At 38.8% G+C, this 22,279-nt stretch overlaps 1 protein-coding gene across 1 annotated transcript in view; it reads left to right on the top strand.

Annotated features, from left to right (window-relative positions):
* Positions 1-22,279, top strand: part of Tnks (tankyrase) — a 153,311-nt gene that overhangs the window by 72,061 nt on the left and 58,971 nt on the right. Inside the window, exons 4-5 of the mRNA XM_048330906.1 lie at positions 20,149-20,185; positions 20,866-20,941. Coding sequence (XP_048186863.1) covers positions 20,149-20,185; positions 20,866-20,941 — 113 coding nt within the window. The remainder of the gene's footprint in view (positions 1-20,148; positions 20,186-20,865; positions 20,942-22,279) is intronic.

The following is a 22,279-nucleotide window of genomic DNA, read 5'->3' as shown; positions in this document are numbered from 1 at the left end:
TTAGAATGGTGAAATATTGGTATCCGCAGGGAAATGGTCAGAACTTGAACAAATAATGTTGAGCGAGACAAGCCTAGAAGACAGAGAACAAAGGGGCATGGTCCTTGATATATGACTGTTGTGGGGCGGGGGAGGGGGGGAGACAGTAGAGACCAGGTTTGTGAAACAAAAAACTTCTTGTCAAATGGTATTTCCCACAGGTTCGGGTCAGCGACCTTACATTATGTATCTAAAACCAAACAACTACTAAACATAAAAAGGTCTAAAGTAGACCTCTTAATGGATCACAATAGCTCAACGGCTATGTATATATAATCATATAAGACAAGGATAAGCAAACTCTGTTGTTGACGTTACATTCGTACGCCACGAGCTACTGTATATGATTTTGGTACACTGGGTATTGTATATATGCCTACCTGATCTAGGGAAGGAAAAGAAAAACGAAGTTGTAAGATATCACAAGAAATGTACTTCACTGCCCTGTTATGTAACTTTACCCCTTTTGCACAACACCTTGTCAACAAAATTTAATTAAAAAGAACAAAAAGAGGGCATCTTTAAGCCTTCTTAAAGTCTGCTTATCTACCTAGAGAATTTTTGGGTTTTTTTTCCTTCCTTCTTTAATCCCTACCTTTCCTTTTACTAGTCTTCCTCTCTCTTACTTTTGTCTTGCTTTCCTTCTCTTTCCTCCTGACTTCTCCCTACTTACTAAATAAATGTCCAGTTGTTGTGCTCTGGATTCTCTGAAGTGCATGATATTTACGGGAGTCCTTATGTTCTCATTTGCTTCTATTGTAATGGTTTTTACTTGTTTACTGATTGCAGTTTTACTGTTGTAATTGTGTAGCTGATGATGATTTTAGATTATCTAGCCACTGGTCACAGGTAGTTAACTGGATATTGAACATGTAAGTGGGCCTAGTGCCACATGTTGAAGTAATATTTGAAATAGTATGGACTAAATAAAATATATTACTAAATTAGTTTCTTCTATTTCTTTACCTTCCTTTTTTAAATGTAGCTACTTGTATTTCTACTGCACAGCACTTTTTGCACTTTAACAATTAGTGAAATATGTAGATTCATTAGTGTAAAGCCAAAGAGAAAACAAAACATATTTTTAAAATAATAAAGGCATGGCATTCTGAGCCATATTGGAGAAGTGCAAATAACCCTGTACATCATTACTACATTAGTACATAGTCTGATGGAAGCTCATAGTAATTGGCTCTGAATTGTCAAGAAAAGCTGTATTCTGTTTAGAATAATTCATTTTTAATTTATAGAAGCATAATATATTTCGGAAAGTACTTTGAGAAGAGAGAAATTGAAACACCTAATTAATTAATAGTTACACTGAAAGCTTGACTATCTGGATTGATTTAATCTACTTAAATGTTCCAAGAGTTCATTTTTAGAGTAGCAACTTTTTAGTAAGGCTAAGTGTTTTATATGAGGTTTCTTAACCATGGGAGAAAAGTCCATCAAAGAATAGAAATAACAAAACATTCAGAACACTTTTCCTTAATATTTATATTGTTTTGTGTGAAGTACTATAATTATATTAAGTTGTTGCATCAAAAAGTCTTTTTGATTAAACCTGTAGGCAACCTTGATCTTCTTATTTAAAAAACTGTTTTGTCTATAGTATCAATAATCTGAGAGCTGTGAAGATATTTGAACAAAGCACATTGTGATTTATAGGCACCGTACTGTTATCTTTGCAAAGAAAATGGCTTCCCTGCAGCCCTTGCTTTTATCAGTGTGCTTTGCCCTTTCCATGCATCAGCCCACTAAGGCCCTGAAGTTCGGAGATACCTGTTGGGGGATTTGAGACCTCTGCTTCTATGGCAGGGACCATCTTAAGGAATTGCTGGCTAATGTGGAAGTGCATGTGACTGTTTCTTGAACAATGTAAGAACTATATTCTGTTGTATTGATATTTTCTTCATATGTTTTATCTTGATTTATGAAAAGTCTCCGAAAGATGGAATGACTTTGCAATTTCCATTTCTCCAAGAACCATCCATTTTGATTTACTTCTCCAACTACATGAACGTCCCCTCTCCTCTGCTTTTAGTCCTTATTTTTTCCCCCAAAAGTGTCACTAAATCTTTTGCTCAGACACATAGGTAACTGATGTTAAAGTCTGATTAAAGAGATTATCACAGACATAATCTTTATTATTTAAGTCTTCACTTTTTTACCACTTACTTGTTACTTCTTTGAGCTCATCATTTATTCATTTAAAAATGTATATTCACTGTCTACACTATGCCAATCACAAATCTTGAGTCAGAAGGATAAGAAGTTATGGCTTTACATCAGTTTGATAATAAAAATTTGGGGAAAAAAAGTTATGGCTTTAGAACTAACATACCAGGAATGGTGCCAGGCCCAGTTTCTTACTCTTGGTAAGCTACAGCACCACAGCTCTGCTGATGAGTCTTACCACCTGTATGCACATCAGCAGTCAGATTCCTTGAGGTAGAATGGTTGAAAACCATTTTTAGAAGGAAACAGCTTTCAGGCCAAGGATTTACCTTATCTTAAGGGAACTCTGTATCTCCACGTCTGTGTTAATAAGAGATTTAAATCAGAGAAGTGACAATTCCTAGTGTTTTAGCATTAGTCACTTTTAGGTAGCTAACTCTGCATGTTTGGATAAGAATTTAAGATTTTGCCTGTAGTTTTTACAGATTTGAGATATTCCATAAAGTATGAAGTTACCAGTAACTTTGTGGAATGACCAGATTTGTTCAATCAAATTTCAGAACAGACTCAGCAAGATTAACTAGTATGATACCTTTATTTTATATGTGATTAAAACCCAGAATAGCCACATCACTTGCCTGAAAATGTAAAATCATATAGTGGCAAGTCAGATTGGTATTTTTCCCCTTTGTTAGTACTTTTGATTGACATGACATGGAATGATATCATGGAGAAAGTTATATATAAGCTTGGCCACACATTTTAATGAATGGACGTGGATTAGAAAGTTGATCATTTTCCAAAAAAAAGGAAGTTGATCATTTTCAATACAAGAAAAGAAGTTCAGGAAAATGCAAGAAATATTTGGGAAAAAGTAAATAATGCAGGTCTATAGTATGTGATAGGAAGGTGAAGAAAAATGGAGAAAGTTGTATAATGAGTTTTAAAAATCAATTTAGGGGGCTGGGAATATGGCCTAGTGGCAAGAGTGCTTGCCTCGCATACATGAAGCCCTAGGTTCGGTTCCTCAGCACCACCTACACAGAAAATGGCCAGAAATGGTGCTATGGCTCAAGTTGGCAGAGTGCTAGCCTCGAGCAAAAAAGAAGCCAGGGACAGTGCTTAGACCCTGAGTTCAAGCCCCAGGACTGGCAAAAAAAAAAAAAAAAATCAATTTAGGCTGTATCTTAAAAGGATTTTGCATATCAGGCTATAGAGTTGAGCATTATTTTCTAAATATAGAAACAGAGTCAGACACTTATTCTATTTTGTTCCTAATTTTATTATATTTTGAGTAAGAGTAAGTAAATGAACACAAATTAATGTGGTAGCTAAATTAAGAAATGAAGACATTGAGAGTTAGTTACAGGATTATTGGAAAAGGGTAGTACAAGTATACAAATAAATAGTGGCAATAAGAATAGGAAGAATTTGAGTAGAGAGAAGACATTAAATGGATCCCGGTGTAGAAGAGCTTGTAATTTTTTTTTTTTTTTTTGATGATCAAATTCTTTATTAAGCAAATGAAAGAGAGAATATTCTACTAGCTACATTTCACAGAAGATAACTAACAGCCCCAAGATAACAAGAGCAAATACCCAATGCTCACGGTTTCCATGCAGGGTGCTGTGACTTTCTAATTGAATTTTCCTGCTTGAAGAGACTCAGAAGCTTTTGGTTGGCTGAACTCTCTCCACATTTAACATGCCCTTCTTAGATTATGTGAGCTGGGCTATTCTGAGCTCGGCCATTTCGATATCTCATCACATTCTTCTTTTTTTTTTTTTTTAATTAATTGGACATAAATTTTTTTACAAGGTGTTGTGCAAAGAGGGTGCAGTTACATAGTAGGGCAGTGTGTACATTTCTTATGATATCTTACAACCTGTTTTTCTATCCCTTGTCTAGGTCAGGTTGACATATATGCAATATACAATGTATCAAGAACATATACAGTATTCACAGACTTGGTCTCTACTGTCTCTCCGTCTCCCTTTGTTAACAGTCATATATCAGGGAGATCATGCCCCTTTGTTTTCTGTGTTCTAGGCTTGTCTCACTCAACATTATTTGTTCGAGTTCCGACCATTTCCCTGCAAATAACAATATTTCACCATTCCTAATCGCTATGTAGTATTCCATTGTGTATAAGTACCATATTTTTTGGATCCATTCGTCTGTGGAGGGGCATCTGGGTTGTTTCCATATTTTAGCTATTGTGAATTGTGCCGCGATAAACATGGTAGTACAAATGCCTTTTTGATATCTTGGATTTTGCTGTTTAGGATAGATGCCTAGGAGTGGTATGGCTGGGTCATAGGGTAGGTCTATATTGAGCTTTTTGAGAAACCTCCATACTGTTCTCCAAAGTGGTTGTACTAATTTGCACTCCCACCAACAATGGAGAAGGGTTCCTCTTTCCCCACAGCCCCTCCAGCATTTGTTGTTTCCTGAGTTCAGAGTATAGGCCATTCTAACTGGGGTGAGGTGGTATCTCAGGGTTGTTTTTATTTGCATTTCCTTTACTAGCAGGGATGTTGAGCATTTCCTCATATGTTTCTTTGCCATTTTTATTTCTTCTCTTGTGAAGTCTCTCTTTAGCTCTTTTGCCCATTTCCTAATAGGTTTATTGGGCTTGGAGGGGCTTAGTTTTTTGAGTTCTCTGTAGATGACCGATATCAGGCCTTTGTCTGTGGCTGTGCTGGTAAATATCCTTTCCCATATCGTTGGCTGTCTTTCTATTTTGGTGGCTATGTCCTTAGCTGTGCAGAAACTTTTTAATTTGTAGTAGTCCCATTTGTCGAGTCTTTCTCCTATTTGTTGTGCCCCTGGGACTCTATTCAGGAAGTTCCTTCCTGTGCCTATAAGTTCTAGTGTCTTTCCTACTCTGTCCTTCAGTAGTTTCAAGGATTCAGGTCTGATGTTGAGGTCCTTGATCCATTTTGAGTTGATCTTGGTGCATGGTGATAGGCTTGGGTCTACTTTGAGTTTTCTGCATATGGCTGCCCAGTTCTCCCAGCACCAGTAGTTGAAGAGGCTATGTTTATTCCATTGTATATCTTTAGCTCCTTTGTCGAATATCAGTTGGCTGTAAGAGTGCGGTTTTATTTCTGGGTCTTCAGTTCTAATCCATTGGTCTTCCGATCTGTTTTTATACCAATACCATGCTGTTTTTGTTATGATGGCCTTGTAGTAGATCTTGAAGTCAGGTATTGTGATACCTCCTGCATTGCTTTTTTTGCCTAGAATTGCTTTGGCTATTCTAGGTTTTTTGCTGTTCCATATGAATTTATGGATTGGTTTCTCTATTTCAGTGAAGAATGTGGCTGGGATTTTGATAGGTATTGCATTGAATTTGTATAACAATTTGGGCAATATGGCCATTTTCACTATATTGATTCTGCCTACCCATGAGCATGGGAGGTCTTTCCATCTCCTTGTGTCTTCTTTGATTTCCCTTATTAGATTTTTGTAGTTTTCATTGAATAGGTCCGTCACGTCCTTGGTTAAGTTGATCCCTAGGTACTTTATTCTTTTTTTGGCTACTGTAAATGGAATTGTTTCCATAATTTCCTTTTCTGTTTGTCTATTGCTGGTGTACAGAAAAGCTGCTGACTTTTGTGGGTTGATTTTGTATCCTGCTACTTTGCCAAATTGGTTTATTAGGTGTAGGAGTTTGGGTACTGAGGTTTTTGGGTCCTTCAGATACAAGATCATGTCGTCTGCGAATAGGGATAACTTGATTTCTTCCTTGCCGATGTGGATCCCTTTGATGTCCTCCTCTTGCCTTATTGCTATGGCTAGGGATTCCAGCACTATGTTGAACAGAAGTGGGGAGAGTGGGCATCCTTGTCTTGTTCCTGATTTTAGGGGGAATGACTTAAGTTTCTCTCCATTTAATATGATATTAGCAGTTGGTCTGTTGTATATGGCTTTTATTGTTTTGAGGAATGTTCCATCTATTCCTGTTCTCTCCAAAGCTTTTAATAGGTATGGATGTTGTATTTTGTCAAAGGCTTTTTGGGCATCGACTGAGATAACAATGTGATTCTTGATTTTAGTTCTGTTTATGTGGTGAATTACGTTGATTGATTTACGGATGTTGAACCATCCTTGTGACTGAGGGATGAAGCCTACTTGGTCATGATGTATGATATTCTTGATCACTTTCTGGATCCTATTAGCTAATATTTTATTGAGGAGCTTTGCATCTGTGTTCATTAGTGATATTGGTCTGTAGTTCTCTTTTTTTGTTGGGTCTTTGCCTGGTTTGGGAATTAGTATGATATTAGCTTCATAGAACGAGTTTGGGATTTCTCCCTCCATTTCTATTTCGCGGAAGAGTTTGAGGAGTATTGGAATTAGCTCCTCACTAAATGTTTTGTAGAATTCGTTGGTGAATCCATCTGGGCCTGGGCTTTTCTTAGTAGGGAGGTTCTTGATTACCTCCTGTATCTCACCGTAAGTTATTGGTTTATTTAGCTGATTTATTTCTTCTTGGTTCAGTTTGGGCAGTTTGTACTTCTCTAAGAATTGATCCATTTCTGTAGAATTATTGTTTTTTGCTGAGTAGAGGTTTTGGAAATAGCTCCTTATGATTGTTTGAATATCGTGTGTACTTGTAATTTTTCCTGTGGAGTCCCTGATTTTACGAATATGAGTCTCTTCTCTTCTTTTTTTTGTAAGTCTTGCAAGGGGTCTGTCAATTTTGTTTATTTTCTCAAAGAACCAGCTTTTAGTCTTATTTATTTGTTGAATGGTCTTTCTATTTTCAATCAGATTTATCTCTTCTTTAATCTTTGTGATCTCTCCCCTCCTAGTCGTTTTAGATTCTGTCATTTCTTGTTTCTCCAGTTGTTTTAGTTTCATCGTGAGGGTATTCACCTGCTCTGCTTCCATTCTTTTAATGTGGGTGCTGAGGGCAATGATCTTGCCCCTCAGTACTGCCTTAGCTGTGTCCCATAGGTTTCTTTGTGATGTGTTTTCTTTGTCATTGTGGCTTATGAATTCCTTGATTTCATCTTTAATTTGATCTGTGGCCCAAGTGTTGGATAGCAGCGTGGGGTTTAGCCTCCAAGAGTGTGTATAGGCTCTGTGGTATCCTTTGTTGTTGAGGGTTACCTTTAATCCACTGTGATCAGATATAATACATGGGATGATGTCAATACTTTTGTATTTGCTGAGGTTCTTTGTGTGGGCTATGACGTGGTCTATTTTGGAATATGATCCATGGGCTGCTGAAAAGAAGGTGTATTGGGTCTCTGTAGGGTGGAAGGTTCTATATAGGTCTGTTAGATCCATTTGGGAAATGGTGTTATTTAGGTCCTCAGCTCCCTTACTAATCCTCTGGGTGTTGGATCTGTCTCTTGGAGAGAGAGGAGTATTAAAGTCACCCACTATGATTGTGTTTGCATCTATCTTGCTCTGTAAATCTGTGAGAATTTGCTTGACATATGTCGGGCCTCTTTTGTTCGGTGAGTATACATTTATCACCGTGATGTCTTGATTCTGGATTTTTCCTTGTATTAATATGTAGTGTCCTTCTTTGTCTTTTTGAGTGGACTTTAAAGAGAAGTCCAGCTTGTCTGAGATCAGAATGGCTACACCTGCCGTTTTGGTGGGTGCATTTGCTTGGTAGATCTTGGTCCATCCTTTCATTCGAAGCCTGTTTTTGTCCCTTGCTGTAAGATGGGTCTCTTGTAGACAGCAGATGTCAACTTTTTGTTTGCGGATCCATTCTGCCAGTCTGCTCCTCTTAATCGGGGAGTTTAAGCCATTTATATTTAAAGAGATCAAGGATAAGGGTGTTTTTTCTCCTTCCATTTTCTTGTTGGGCTGTTTTTTCCTGTTTTTTTTTTTTTTTCTTCTTCTTGTCTTTAGTGAGCTGGTCTTTCTGCTGGACTTTGGCTATTGAAGTTTCTTTCTGATTCTGTCTGTGTGTCTTTTACGATCTCTGTTGGGTGGGCTTCCCCTCTTAATATTCGCTGTAGGGCTGGTTTTTTATTCACATACTCCTTTAGCTCCTCTTTGGTGTGGAAAGATCTGGTTCTCCCTTCGAATGTGAACTCCAGTTTCGCTGGATATTTGATCCGAGGTTGTAAGTTGTTATTCTGAAGTACTTGGATAGTGTTCTTCCACTCACTTCGAGCTTGGTAAGTTTGTGTGGATAAGTCGGATGTTATTCGAATCCTCTTCCCATTGAAAAAAGTTTCCTTCTTCGCTTTGGCTGAATTCAGAATTTGCTCTTTAATCTTGAGGTCTGTAGTCTTGAATATTATGTGCCTTGGGGTGGTTTTCCTGGGGTCTGGCCTGCCAGGTGTCCTATAGGCTTCGGTTACCTGGATGGGGTCCCCTGTGAGATTGGGGAAGTTTTCTGCAATAACTTTATTGAGGACATGGTTAAGCCCTCTGCTCTGATATTCGGCTCCTTCTTCTATTCCAATTATGCGCAGATTATAATTCTTGTCTTTGTCCATTAGTTCCTGGATTAATCTTCCCTGAAGCTTCACCTTTTCTTGGAGTGTGGTCATTTTCTGGTTGTTGTCAGCTGCTTCATCGTCCAGGCGAGAGATTCTGGATTCCATATGGTCAACTCTTTGTGTTATGGTTTCAATTGCGGAGTTTATGGATGTCAGAGAGCTATTCATGGTTGTCATATCAGCTCTGATCGTGGAAATTTCTTCCTTTAAAGAGTTGTATTTTAAATCTATTTTTTCATGCATTTCAATTCTCAGGGTGTGGAGATTTTCTTTAAAGGCAGCTTGCATTGTATCCATTTTTGCTTCCATTTCTTTAAACGAGGCTTGCATTGTATCCAGTTTTGCTTCCATTTCTTTCTTAGCTTCCTGGGTGTCCTTCCAGATTTCCGCTCTAAACTCCTGGAATTGTTTTCTGATTTCATTTCTGACGCTTTCGATCATTCCTGTTAACATGGCCTCATTTGCTTTTTTATTCTCCATCCCCTCTTCAGTCGAGCTGCTTTTTGGAGCTGGCGAGGTGGCTTGTCCTTTGATGAACTGAGTTATGTTTCTTTGTGATTTGCGCATCTGGAGGTGTGTGTAGGTCTTCCTTCCCTTCTGTGTAGGCGTGTCTAAGGCAGCAGGTGCTGTCACTGTGGCCCCGCCCACCGGTGTAGGGCACGCCTACCAGAGCGGGCGCTTTCGCCGGGGCCCCGCCCTCCTGTGCACTGTGAGACCCCTACAACAGGCACTTTAGCGGGGTCTGCCTCCCAGAGCGAGCCCTGGGTTGTTGGGTTGTGCTTGCGCCCTCCCGCGAGTCCGTTGTGGGGGGGGGGAGGCAGTATGTGTGGGGCCCAGTGGGATCGACTGTCCGGGTGTGGCTTGGCACCCTCAGACCTCGCCTCCGCTGTGAGGAGGGGGAACGAGATCAGGCTCAGGTGACCCTGCTGGGCTGGTATTGCCCACCAGCGCCTGTGATTTTAGTTGTAAGAGTCCGCAAGGTCCAGGCGCCTCGGGTGGGGCTTGCCCTGCCGGCCGTCCCCCGGCCCCTGTTGGGAAGGGGACGGGGCCGGTTCTGCCAGTTCAGGAACCTTTGGGGGCTTGGGGCTGTTCCGCCCTTCCCCTGCTAGACTGGCTTCCCAGCGCCTGATGGGAGCTTCCCGCCTGATTTGGGGAGTTCTTTGTTCCCACGGGAGTGGGGAGGGGGAGGGAGGGAGATATATCTTCTTTGTCGGGCTTGGGTCTCCCGTTGGGGGAAGGGATTATGGGGGACTCACTTTTGCTGCTTTGTGTGTGTGTCCCGCGCAGCCGTTGGCCCTTCAGGGGTTGGCGAAGTGTCGTGGTGGCTTCCCCCGTTCCCTCTTTCTGCCGCACTGGGTTCCCTTGTCCGAATCCGGTGTGGACCCGAACTTCTCGTCGCTGCAGGTGTGTGTCTTGCTCCGCACCCTGCCTTGTGTCCGTGGGGTCTCCCGCTATATGGATTCTGCGCTCCTGGCAGCCTGTCTGCCGATCGCCGGGTTCCCCTTTCCCAGCCTGGCCCTGTTTGTGTCCAAGAGCTTGTAATTTGATGTGTTTGGGTAATATGTGACTAGAGATCTCATGTTACAAAACTACAAGTTAATGAAAATTGATGGCATAACTGAAAATAGATTAATAATGTGTCCAATTCTCTTTCTGGACCTGTGTAATCATAGGAGCAATCATTTTGTTGATGCAGGCTGTACTTGATATCATCACCACAGCCAGCCATTCAGTATTGAGGAATAACTCATTTAAATGATAGTTTAACAATTTAGTTATTAAAATTCAACAATATGATTCTTGTTTTTTCTTCTTCTTTTGGCAGTACTAGAGATTCAATTCAAAGCCTCGAGATTTCTAGACTGGCACTCTACCACTTTGAACCATGTTTCCAGTCTCATGATTCTTGGCCTTCCAGCTTCGAGAGACATTGGGGGTTCACCCACAGGGAATTTCACATATAGTAAAGAAAATGTTCTGTAAAAGAAGAGAAGCAGTTTTTTTTTTTTTTTGACCAGTCCTGGGCCTTGGACTCGGCCTGAGCACTGTCCCTGGCTTCTTCCCGCTCAAGGCTAGCTAGCACTCTGCCACCTGAGCCACAGCACCCCTTCTGGCCGTTTTCTGTATATGTGGTGCTGGGGAATCGATCCTAGGGCCTCGGGTATACCGAGGCAGGCACTCTTGCCACTAGGCTATATCCCCAGCCCCGAAGAGAAGCAGTTTTGTACACTATTATATCTGAAAGACTGTATAAATGGAGGGCTTTTGAGATATAATGTTTAGAAAGCCAGTTTGTTCCTTTCTTCATAATATTATAGCAGAATATTAGAACAAAATCCAATACAGCTGAATGTAGTATTAATAAATATAGCCATTCTTCTATAAAGTGAACTATTATGATTGCTTTGGATTTTAACCCATTTCTTTTTACTTTGATCTCCTTCACATTTTTCCCCCTTCAATTGAGAGATGAGAACATTTACTATTCAGAAAAATATTGAGGAAATATTTGTAAGTCCAGGAAGTACAAATAGCATTCTTGCATTTTTTAAAAGATTATTTACATCATTTTGTGTTAGGATCCATAAATGATTATATAAACCAGCAGCCCTACTACAGAATATTAACCCAGGAGAAAAGAACTCCTATGTCCATTCAGAACTTGTCTGAAAGTTTGGATTTGTTTAAAATGAATCACTCAAAGCGAAATGGCCCAAGTGTTTATTAACTAGCAAATGGCTATTTACATACAATGTAATATTTCTTAATAAAAAGAAACAAACTACTCTTATGTCTAACACTATGGATGAGACTCAAAAGCATTTATAGTAAGAAAAATAACCTAGCAGAGTACCCATGGCCCATGCCTGTGCTATTAGCTACCCAAGAGACTGAGACCTTGAGGATCCATAGCCTGGGAAGGAAAATCTGAGACTGGATTTCTAATTAGCCAGGAAAATGTGCTGGAAGTGTGGCTTCAGTGGTAGAACAGCAGCCATGAGCAAGCTCGAGTGCCAGACACCCAAGTCTAAGCCCTCTGCTGTAAGGAGATTTTTTTTTAAACAGACTGAGGAAAAGAAGCTAAATTCAAAATATTCAGTGAATCCATTTAGATGGCATTCCATAAATTTGAAGTGTGGGAACATCGGGACTGTGGATATATGATTGAGTGCTTGCCTGCCATGCTCACTGCTCTGGGTTTTATCTGCAGCACTGCAAAAATATAAAAAGGAGGGTAGAAAGGGAGGGAGGGTGGCAAGGAAGGAAGGAGGGAAGAGGGAATGAATTTAACATGAATGAATTTAAAAACAGAACAACCACCACCAAAGGTATAAGAACAGAAATGGAACCAATGGTAGCCATGAAATGAGATTTCAGGGGAGCTGAGGAAAGCTTATGAGATAACAAGTACTCGATGCGTTATTAGCGGACATTCAACTGTGTACACACATGGAAAGTTACAGAATTAGCCAGGCACTGGTGGCTCATGGCTGTAATCCTAGTTACTAAGGAGGCTGGGAATCAGGGTTCAAAGCAGCCTGGACAGGAAAGTCTGTGAGACTCTTACCTCCAATTAACCACCCAAGAGCCAGAAGTAGAGCTGTGACTTAAGTGTTAGAGGGACAATGCCCAGGCCCTGAGTTCAAGCCCCAGGACCTGTATCCCCCCCCCCCAAAGAAAGCCTAGAATGATATATGTAAAATAGTTAACTGAATGCCAGTTTTATATCAATGAATAAGTGTATTGGGAAAACAAAGAAAAAGACAAGACTCATCTATCTTTCATTATAAAAGTTCCCAGCGATCCTTCTAGTGCTGAACTGTGTAACATTAATAATTTTTATAATGAAACGTGATACCTACTATACACCAAGTGGGTTGAGCTTTGCTCCCAAATGAATTATTAAACCATTTTGGGTTTCAGAATTGCAAATAAAGAGCTGGTTCACGTGGCTCCTCCCAGCAGCCCCACCCATTCAAGAGGGTGAAAATGAAGGATCAAAGTTCAGACACAGCAAGGCAGACAAATGTAGAATTCTTCTCCCCCCTTAACCAGCCAAAGATTGGAAGGAGGGGTATGGATCAAGTGGTAGAGCACCACCCTTGAGCAGGAAAAGCTGGGCGTTTGAAGCCCTCAGTACCAGCACCAGCTAGATTCAAAAGTACACTGATATGGTACATAATATAAAATTATTGCAAATTATTTTGGATGAAATGTACGATTTCCTTTTGTAAACTCCTTTTTTTTTAGAACATAGAGTACAACAGTTAAAACAAAATACCCTGATAATCCACTTCCAGAGCTCTCCTCCACCCATTTGCCACAGTAGTTGATGACTTCAGTCATGTTGAGATCTCTCAGCTTTCAGATTCTGTACAAGGCCTCTTCATCTCTCCTATTGAGAATGTGAATTCCCTCCTTCCTCCTTCCCTGCTTCTTGCCCCTTAATTTTCATATATCCAAAGGCTTTTACTGAGGTGTGCTCTAAAAGGTCATTTTAATGCACTGGATACTTTGCAGAACATCTCTGCCATTGACAGTTTCCTAGATGAATGCCTGCCTCTCCTAGATTCTAATATCCAACTTTAAGGAATGTATAAAGCTCACAATATGGCTTTTTTTTAAACCAGTGTTTATTTATATTCATGTCTCCAATTTTTATACAGTTGTCCTTCGGCATTTGAAGGATGCATTCAGTCCAGTGTTGTCCCCTGTATTTCATGGTGATAAAGTGATTGTTTGGTATTCAGTAGCTGTGGGGAGCTTATATTACAGAGTCTGGGAGTGACAACTTCAAGAGTTAAGAAGAATGTAGAAAGTAGTTTATTAGGATAAAGAATGGCATCTTAGTCATTTTTAAATCACTCTATGAAGTTGCATGGTTTAATAAGTTCTTAGCTCTTTTGTCTGAGGTTCTGTCTGGACTGTCCAGTTTGGTATGCACTAGAACTCCCTATGCCTGTTCATGTATTTAAATGGAAATCCTGGTCACCATAACTTAAAATTATGCTTATATTCAACACAATTAATGCTTAACACTAGCTAGCAATAACTAGTTAAAAAGTCAGCTGCATAGGATACAATCCATAAAGGATCTCTACCAGGAAAATACTCTGTTCAGAACCCCAAATTATTTCTAAATTATTCTGTTTAAAAACGATGTGTTGTTTCATTTGACCATGATTCTAGATTTTACTGATGATGTGAGTGTGTGTGTATGTATTTTTACTGGGATTTGAACTTTGTACTTGCTGGCCAGGTGCTTTGCTACTTGAGCTATCTACCCAGCCCATTTTGTTCTGGATGTTTTGTTTTGGGGGTCTTTTGTTTTTGTTTGTTTGTTTTGCCAGTCCTAGGGCTTGGACTCAGGGCCTGAGCACTATCCCTGGCTTCTTTTTGCTCAAGGCTAGCACTCTGCCACTTGAGCCACAGCGCCACTTCTGGCTTTCTCTGTTTATGTGGTGCTGAGAAATCGAACCCAGGACTTCATGCATGCTAGGCAAGCCCTCTACCACTAAGCCACATTCCCAGTCCCCTCTGGATGTTTTTGAGTTAGGGTTTTACTAATTTTTGTTCTATGAGCCTGGACTTTGATCCTCCTATTTTACGTTTTCTGCCATAGCTGGGATAACAGGCACATGTCACCCCACTCAACTTTTACTGTGAAGATGGAAGTCTCTCAAACTTTTTGCCTGAGCTGGCCTGGAGCCACAGTCCTTGGAATCTCAGCCTCTGTATGGCTGTCATGGCAAGTGCATACCACTATACCCAGCTCATCATTGAGAGGAAGATTTCACAAATCTTTTCCCCCTCTGTCCTTAAACTTCCATCTTTCTGTTCTCTGCCTTCTAAATAGCTAGGATTACAGATGCGGGCTACTGGTGCCCGGCAGATGGTATCAGCTTTGAAGATAAGTGGAAAACTTGATAGGATTCAGAAGTAGGAAAAGGACATTGAGTGCTCTGTTAGTTTTATGGTTTGCCCCTGCCATTCTGGAAATCCTCATGAAAGAATGAAAACAGTAATTTAAGTATTCCTGGGGCTTGTGTTTCTGCATAAAAGGATATCAGTCTGTTTGAGTATTGCTTTTGAAGGAGAGCTCTAATTTTTGAGATTGGATCATTTCCTGTTGTAGCAGAATTCTTTCCACAATCATATAGCTGGTTCTGAAGTTTCACATTTATTTGTTGAAAACACAAATATGCTATCCAAATTAGTATCTTTTTCCTTCAGTAAGCTATAGCTACAGAATCAATTAATTTCTTATATTTGCTGGCACCTTAATGAAAAGGTGTTTATATCATGCCCAGCTATTTACTAATCTATTATCTTTACTCCCAAGACTGAGCTGAAGGAATGCAGTGCAAAGCTAGCCTGAGCAGAAAAGCCTGTGAAACTCCAACTCCAAATAACCAGCAAAAAGCTGGACTAGAGGCAGTGCTCAAGCAGTAGCTCATCAGCTGACCAAGCAAGCCAATCAATTGTGAAGCCTACAGTTCAAACTTCAGTTCAGGCAAAAAAAAGTCATCTATATCAGAATTACAAGTTTATGATGTTGCCAAAACTCAGCAATACAAGAGTCCCTACATTAACTTGGTAATTGAGATGCTTGTCTAAAGTCTTTGCATAACTCTTCCCTTGAGATATCTCTTAAGTTCAGAAATTAAATCACATAGAAAATGGAAAATGCATTGATCATTTGAAGATCTGAACTTCCTTCATTCATTTTTCATTGGCCCGTGTTTACAAGCTCATTCGAAAGTTCAAATGCTTTTAAGTAGTTCTGATGGGAAATTTTGGCTTGTTATACTAAAGCGGTTTAAAGCTAAGTAATTGTATTTGCTTTAAACAATTGTATTTTTGCTATTATTATTTTCTCTCCTCTCTTGCTTATACAACACTTCTTCCAAAGCTTAGATTTAGTGATTTTCGTGCTCACAAATTAGTTCAGAGCCTGATAGACTAGTGGAGAATATTCAGTTTAACTTAGATGATCCGTTTAACTGTTTGGTACCAGTTTGATTGTAAGGGACTATGTGGTAAATGGTCTCTTGGAGTGATTATGAAACTGGGGGTAAGGTGGTAGGGAGAAGGATGATTTTCCAGTTGCCATCTCTGCATTCCCTGTAAAGCAAGATGGCGCTCCATCTCTGTGCACCATGTGGTGTGAAGGCGGAGAACACAAAGGTCAGCGTTCTGTCCTAGTCCTAGCCCCTTACTACTTTGAGAATCTGATTCCGTATTGATCATCTTTTCTTGTTGTTCCATCTCAAAAAAGCTTCTATGACTCACTTTTTACAAACCTATGTCTGGTTTATTCATGTCAGTTGTCAAAAGCTACTTACTCTGTCACAATTGAGAGAAATCAATAATCATGACTTCTATTTATGTAAGTTTTTTTCCCATTTTTATTCAAAGGCAATTTTCCTGCACACTAAGTGATAGAGAAGTTATTTCTATTTCAAAAATAATGGACAGTAACCAGCACCAGTGCTCACACCTGCAGTCCTTGCTGTTGAGAACACTGAGACCTGAGGACTGAGATTTGGAGGGAAGTGTGAGACTCTTTTCTCCAGTGAACTGCCAGAAAGCTGGAAGTGATCTGTGGCTCAAGTGGTAGAGGACTAACCTTAAGGGAAAAATAAAAACAAACCTTAGGGACAGTGCCAAGACCCTGAGTTCAAGCCCCAGGACCAGCACCCACACAATAAATGAATGGATGAACAAATGAACACATGAATTAAATGAATGAATAAATAAATAAATGAATAGCAAAGGAAACTAATATTGATGGTGATAACATAGCTGCCCTTCTTTTTTCCTTCATCCCTTCCTCCCTCCCTCCCTTTCTTCCTTCCTTCTTCCCCCACCCTCTCTCCCCCTCTCCCTTCCTTCCTTCCTTTCTTTCCTCCTTTCTCTCTCTCTCTTTTTCTTTATTTCTTTCCTGCCTGAACTCAGGGCCTGGGCACTGGCCTGAGCTTTTTTACTCAATGCTAGTGCTCTACCACTTGAGCTCCATTTCTGGCTTTTCTGGAATTGGAGATAAGCGTATCCTTGACTTTCCTGCCTGGGCTGGCATTGAACCATGGTCCTCAGATCTCAGCCTCCTCAGGAGCTAAGATTATAGTCATGAGCCATTGCAGGGTGACAACATGGCTTTTTAAACATTAATCTGTGTGTATCATTATGTGTATTATTATTTGATGATAGTGACAATTCAGACCAGAAAGTAAACTTGTGGCTCACTTATTTTTACTTCACTTTATTTAATAAAAAAAAATATTTAAGCTATTTATTTTCTCCATTCTGGTTGCTGTTATCTTGACTGTAATTGCCTCGTTTCCTTTCTAGCTGATCTATTGCTATTTTTTATCTAGATGTTATTAGAGAATATAAATGCTCCATAGGGATCAGCCAGAATATTTTCAGTTTCTCAGCTAAAATGTACCAGATCTGGTGGTTTGGCTGTTAGGAAGTGGTCAGATTTGTCGGAGTGCATGTAGGGCTCTCGATTCATTATGTTAGTTGTTCCTGCAAGGTAGCATTTGAAAAATGGCTTCAGCTGTTTATGGATTGTGGTCCTTGGGCACCAGATAGTGGATGCTGGGATGTATTGCAGAAAAGCTGATTATGGCACTAGAATCTGTAACAGTGAGAGTAAAAAGTCATTTGTAATACCCATGTCTGGCTCAGTTGGATGTAGTTATATTTTATTTCCTTTTGAAAGCTTTAGCTTATTATCAGCTTATTTGAGAAGGAATAACATTTTGCAGAAATGTGACTTTAGGTGAAAATATCAATAAGCTATGCATGAGAGAAGTGTATAGAGACTGATTTGAACTTTGAGGATCTCAGCTCCTTTGCCCTTTTATTACCTAGCTCATTGGAGTCATGTTTCACTGTGACTGAAATTTCAATCATGGTCACTTCCTGTTCACAGTGTTAGTATGTTTTTACTGAATGTCAAGGAATGTATATTTATTGCACAGTATAGTTGCTGTTGATGTCACAGTTCAGCTCTCTAACTCTGTCTCTGTTCTCCCTCTCCCTCCCCTCTCCCTTCCTTCTACCCCTCCCCCCTCCTGTTCTCCTCCTTTCCTGTCCAAGAGAAGCTTGTATTGTATATGCTCACAAACCTTGCAGATGTTTAAATGTACTTTGTCTCCCCATCCCCTTGTAGAATATTTCAGCATTACTGCTTCCAGAAGCAAGTGCAGATTTCTCAGCCTAGGGAATCATTCATGATCCTTTCATTTATGTTGTACCTCATCCTTACTCATCGCCCTGCAGGGGTTCTCTGATTCATATTTGGTATTTTAGAAGTACCATTTCCCTTTGCATTTCTATCTGCATGGTTGCTTCCTTCACCCGTACTCTATTCACCTAAAAATCACCTCTTCTTGCTTTGACACTCTGCTCTGGTTTCTCCTCCTCTAGGAAGGCTTCCTTAATCATAACTAGCCTGCCTCTTATTATTCCCACTTAGACTAGCCAGTAAACCCATAATATTTTGTAAGATTTTTCATAACCATGTAATCATAATATATAATAGTATAACCATACTGTAATCATACATTTACTTATATCATTTTCATTAAAATATTGCTAAGGTCTTATCTCTTAATCTGGCATATAGGCTTTTCAGATGAATGAGTGACTTTTATGAATATATTCTTTTTTTCCCCCATTTCCTTGATTATTATGAATATATTCTGTAATGTCATTTGCTTAGGTCTTGATTCCTCAGGCAAATAAATTTAAGGGAGGCTTTGCTATTTTCCTCACAAGGGACTTAGTGACTCTACCGTCTATGTTCTTACCTAAAACATTTACTTTCCATATAACTACCTAAAATGTTTAATAAAGGTATATACATCTTTAGTTTTGAGACTTATTGGCTAGAGGATATAATCATACTGTTTTTATACTGTTAAAGAACATGGAATATGTTTGTGGAAAATTGGAATGATTAATTCTGTGATCATGAAATTGAACATTCTCGCTATTGTTTATATTAGGAAACATGTGGCTTTATTGGAATATAATATTTCCAGTTAGGGAAGAATAGACATTGAACTGCTTCCTTGTCTGAAAGTAACATGGTTATACTTTGTAGATTTTAACCTAGTCTTAATCTAAGAGGCTAAAAAATATCTCCTAATAAAAGATGACAGACTTCAAACATGTGCTTTGTGGTCCTGAGGCATTATTATTGTATTTGCATCAGTATATTGTATTCTTATAGCAAAGTAGAGAGTGTGATGGAATTAGTATTTAAAATAATTTAGTTACTTCATATTAGATCCTTTCCATTTAAAATATTGCTATATACTTATTATTTGTATACATATAATGATTTGTTAAAACACTGTGTAATTATGATATAGCAAACTGAGTCAGTTTATTGTAGCTGAATCATAGGCCTGGCTGTTCTTTTTATTTAGTGAATGAACAGTGTATTATTAAGATTCTATGTCCTTCAATTGCACTTGCTTGCAAAACAAACTTTGTTAGCTCTTAAATATTCTAAGAAACATGTTACTATGTATTTTTAATTATATTTGTAGTTTTAGCCTGTGATATAGTTTGAAAATCCCTTGTAAAATTTATACAGAGGAAAATTATCCATATCACAATAATTGAGTATCTGCTCATTCTTAGAGACCTTAACTTGCTTCAAAAACTATTTTTAAGAATTGATTTGTCAGATTTTCTGTTGAAGATTAATAAAGTATAAAGGCTTGATACACATTAGTGCATTACTGCCATTTAAGAATACATTCCCTGTTTTGGTTTTGGAGCGCTGCCTCCAAGAGGTTCGTGGCATTTGGTACGTAGTTCACGTATTTCTAGTCTACAGACCTTGCCTCGTGAGGCAGGGGCTTCGTGGTTCTGATATTTGCATTTTCTCCTGGTAGAAAGCTCAACGATGCTAATTTTAAAAAAAAAAGAAGAAGAAGAACTTTCCCTGTCGTTACAAATAGAAGTGAGGGGTTTGGGGTTTTGTCTTTTTTTTTTTTTTTAAAGTCTAGTAATTTATACCTTTAAAGAGCCACATTATTTTGCTTTTGTCTCAGGGTGTATTATGCTTCGCAAGTTTACTGTGACAGCCTGAATAGAAGAGGGGGGAGGGGACATTGTCTTCAGCTGGCGTGCTGTTATCAGAGGGAATGTGTTTCTGGACACGAGATTTAGCATTCATTGGTTGTCTGAAGAAAGCTGTTTCATCTGAGGATTGGCCAAGAAGCTGCGTCAATTTGCTGCCCGTCTCCAAGGCACTGGTGATGCTGCCTGCCTTCCCAAGCTGGCCAACGCCACGACTCCATCACCCAGCGGGGCGTGGACTCGCTTTTGCTCTTCTTCCCTGTTTAATTCTCTATTTGCTGCCTACTGCATTTCTTCATCTGTCTTCTGCCAAATGCTAACAGCATGATATTTTGCAATCATCTAGGTGAATACAAGAAAGACGAACTCCTAGAAGCAGCTAGGTAAGTGATTCCATTCATTTTTAAGTGAGTATAATGCATTTAAGAGAGAAAACGGGGCGGGCAGGTGGAGGACTGTGAAAATTATAACGTGTTATTGTCTTGCTGGGATTTTAGGCAATAATGTGGATAGACGTGTATTCTAACTATTTGTATATTTTACATGGTTAGTGAATAGGACAGTATCTTGCACTAGATGATATTTATTACATGGTTAATTTTGTTTAGAACATTTCTTAATGGACCTACAAATCTTAGTTGGCAAGCTTCAGTGATATTCTTGGAATGTTTAAATCCTGTCTTCCTTTGAGTCTGAAGATTTTCTAGCAAAGCTTAATGAAGGATATAAAAGTAAATGTTAAAATCCTCATCTCATTTTTTGGTGTTGTTCCTGGCTATGTATAATTTAACTAACAAATTGTATCTTTTAACTGCAGTGTTTTAAATCATTAGTCAGAATAAAGTTTATTATAATCTTTAAAAATAAAGAAAGCTACGTTATCTAAGACATACCACTACATAATGAATAGCAGGAATTATATTAATTGAATGCTGTTAAGAGATTCATTTTGATTCACATAATAAAACAAAACCCTATTTCTACCCTTTTGTGAAAAAATACCTGCAAATAAGTATAAGAAGCTCTGTAATTTTATAGAAATTGACTTACTGCCTTTTTATAGGAGCGGTAATGAAGAAAAACTAATGGCTTTACTGACTCCTCTAAATGTGAATTGCCATGCAAGTGACGGGCGAAAGGTAAGTTCTTTCAAATCTAATCTCCTCCAATCATTTCTTGCTTTATTTTGAAATTTTTGAAGTAGGCAAGTATGTGTGTACTCATATCTCTATTCATATACATACACATAGTGTACTTTTACTAGCATCCTTTTCCTGTCAAATGAAATCCAGCTCTGTCATTGGCAGTTGTGACATGTTCATAGAGCATGTAAAGCATGGATCTTAAGTAAGATTTTCTCTTAAATGTCAGACACTGAAAGTTACAGCTTTGCCAGGGACTAAAATTAGCACACATTTTCTGTGTATAATAGTGGAGATTGAAAATATGTATATTTATTCATCTTCGTGATTTCTTAATATTTAGCAAATTGGTTTCCTAGATATTAGTACTTATTTTATTAAAGCTAAGAAAATATTAATGATTTTAGATGTATGTAACAGCTTTGCTTTTTAATTTTTATTTGCTAGGTTTTAATTGTAATATTGAAAGAAAATAGATTAAGAGAAATGTACATTTTTGAACGCTTGTCATACATATGAGGTAATTTATTAAATGTGCATTTTGTAGCATCATCTGCTTCGTTCTTCTTGAATATACATTCAAGTGAGACCCTTTACATCCTTTGGTAATTGACTGCAAAGTTTTGCGGTGATTTACCTAATAGACTGAAAAACAGAGTCTTCCGTGCCTCTGTAAACCAGGGGAGATTTACTCGGTACCGTTTCTGACTTGAGGGAAGTGTTTTTAAGTGGTAACTGCTCATTTTCCTTTTATTTTGAAGTTGCTTTAGGGGTTCAAACTCATATGGGCACTTGAAGATTCATATTTTATTTGGATCCTAGGAGGTGAAGTAATTTCTATCTTTGTGTCAAAAGGGCCTTCTCATCTGTGATTAGTGCAGTGCTAGTGTTTAGACACATCTTTTAATGCCTAGCGTACTTCAGTTTTCCATAGCCATTTAAATACTGTTGAATTTGTGTGAAATTACCATAGCAGGAGCTTATTCTCCCATTCTTACTCTTGCACCCCGACAGTTTCATTTCTAGTGTAGAAAGAAAATCTTGATGAAGTAGCATAATCACTGATTCTTAATAAGTCATCTGTTCTGCTTGCTTTCTTCCCTATACAGGTATGTTCCTCCTTTTCCTCAAAGGAGGAACCACTATATTTTTCACTTAAATTCTGCAGCTGCTTGTCTGTAACATTTGCAAAGGCTTCCATACACTGTAGTTATTCATACATGTTTTTTTTTCTTCTGTTCTGTTGTCTTAGTATTTTGATCAGGACCAAGCATGGCACTTTGCATGTAGCAACAGCTTATGCTACAGCTCTGTTGTTCTATTATAAACATAATT

This window comes from Perognathus longimembris, chromosome 21 (genome assembly GCF_023159225.1).
Source record: "Perognathus longimembris pacificus isolate PPM17 chromosome 21, ASM2315922v1, whole genome shotgun sequence".
In the NCBI taxonomy this organism is placed as follows: Eukaryota; Metazoa; Chordata; class Mammalia; order Rodentia; family Heteromyidae; genus Perognathus; species Perognathus longimembris.
Note: the sequence above shows the minus strand (reverse complement) of the source record. Positions and strands in the feature narration are given on the sequence as shown.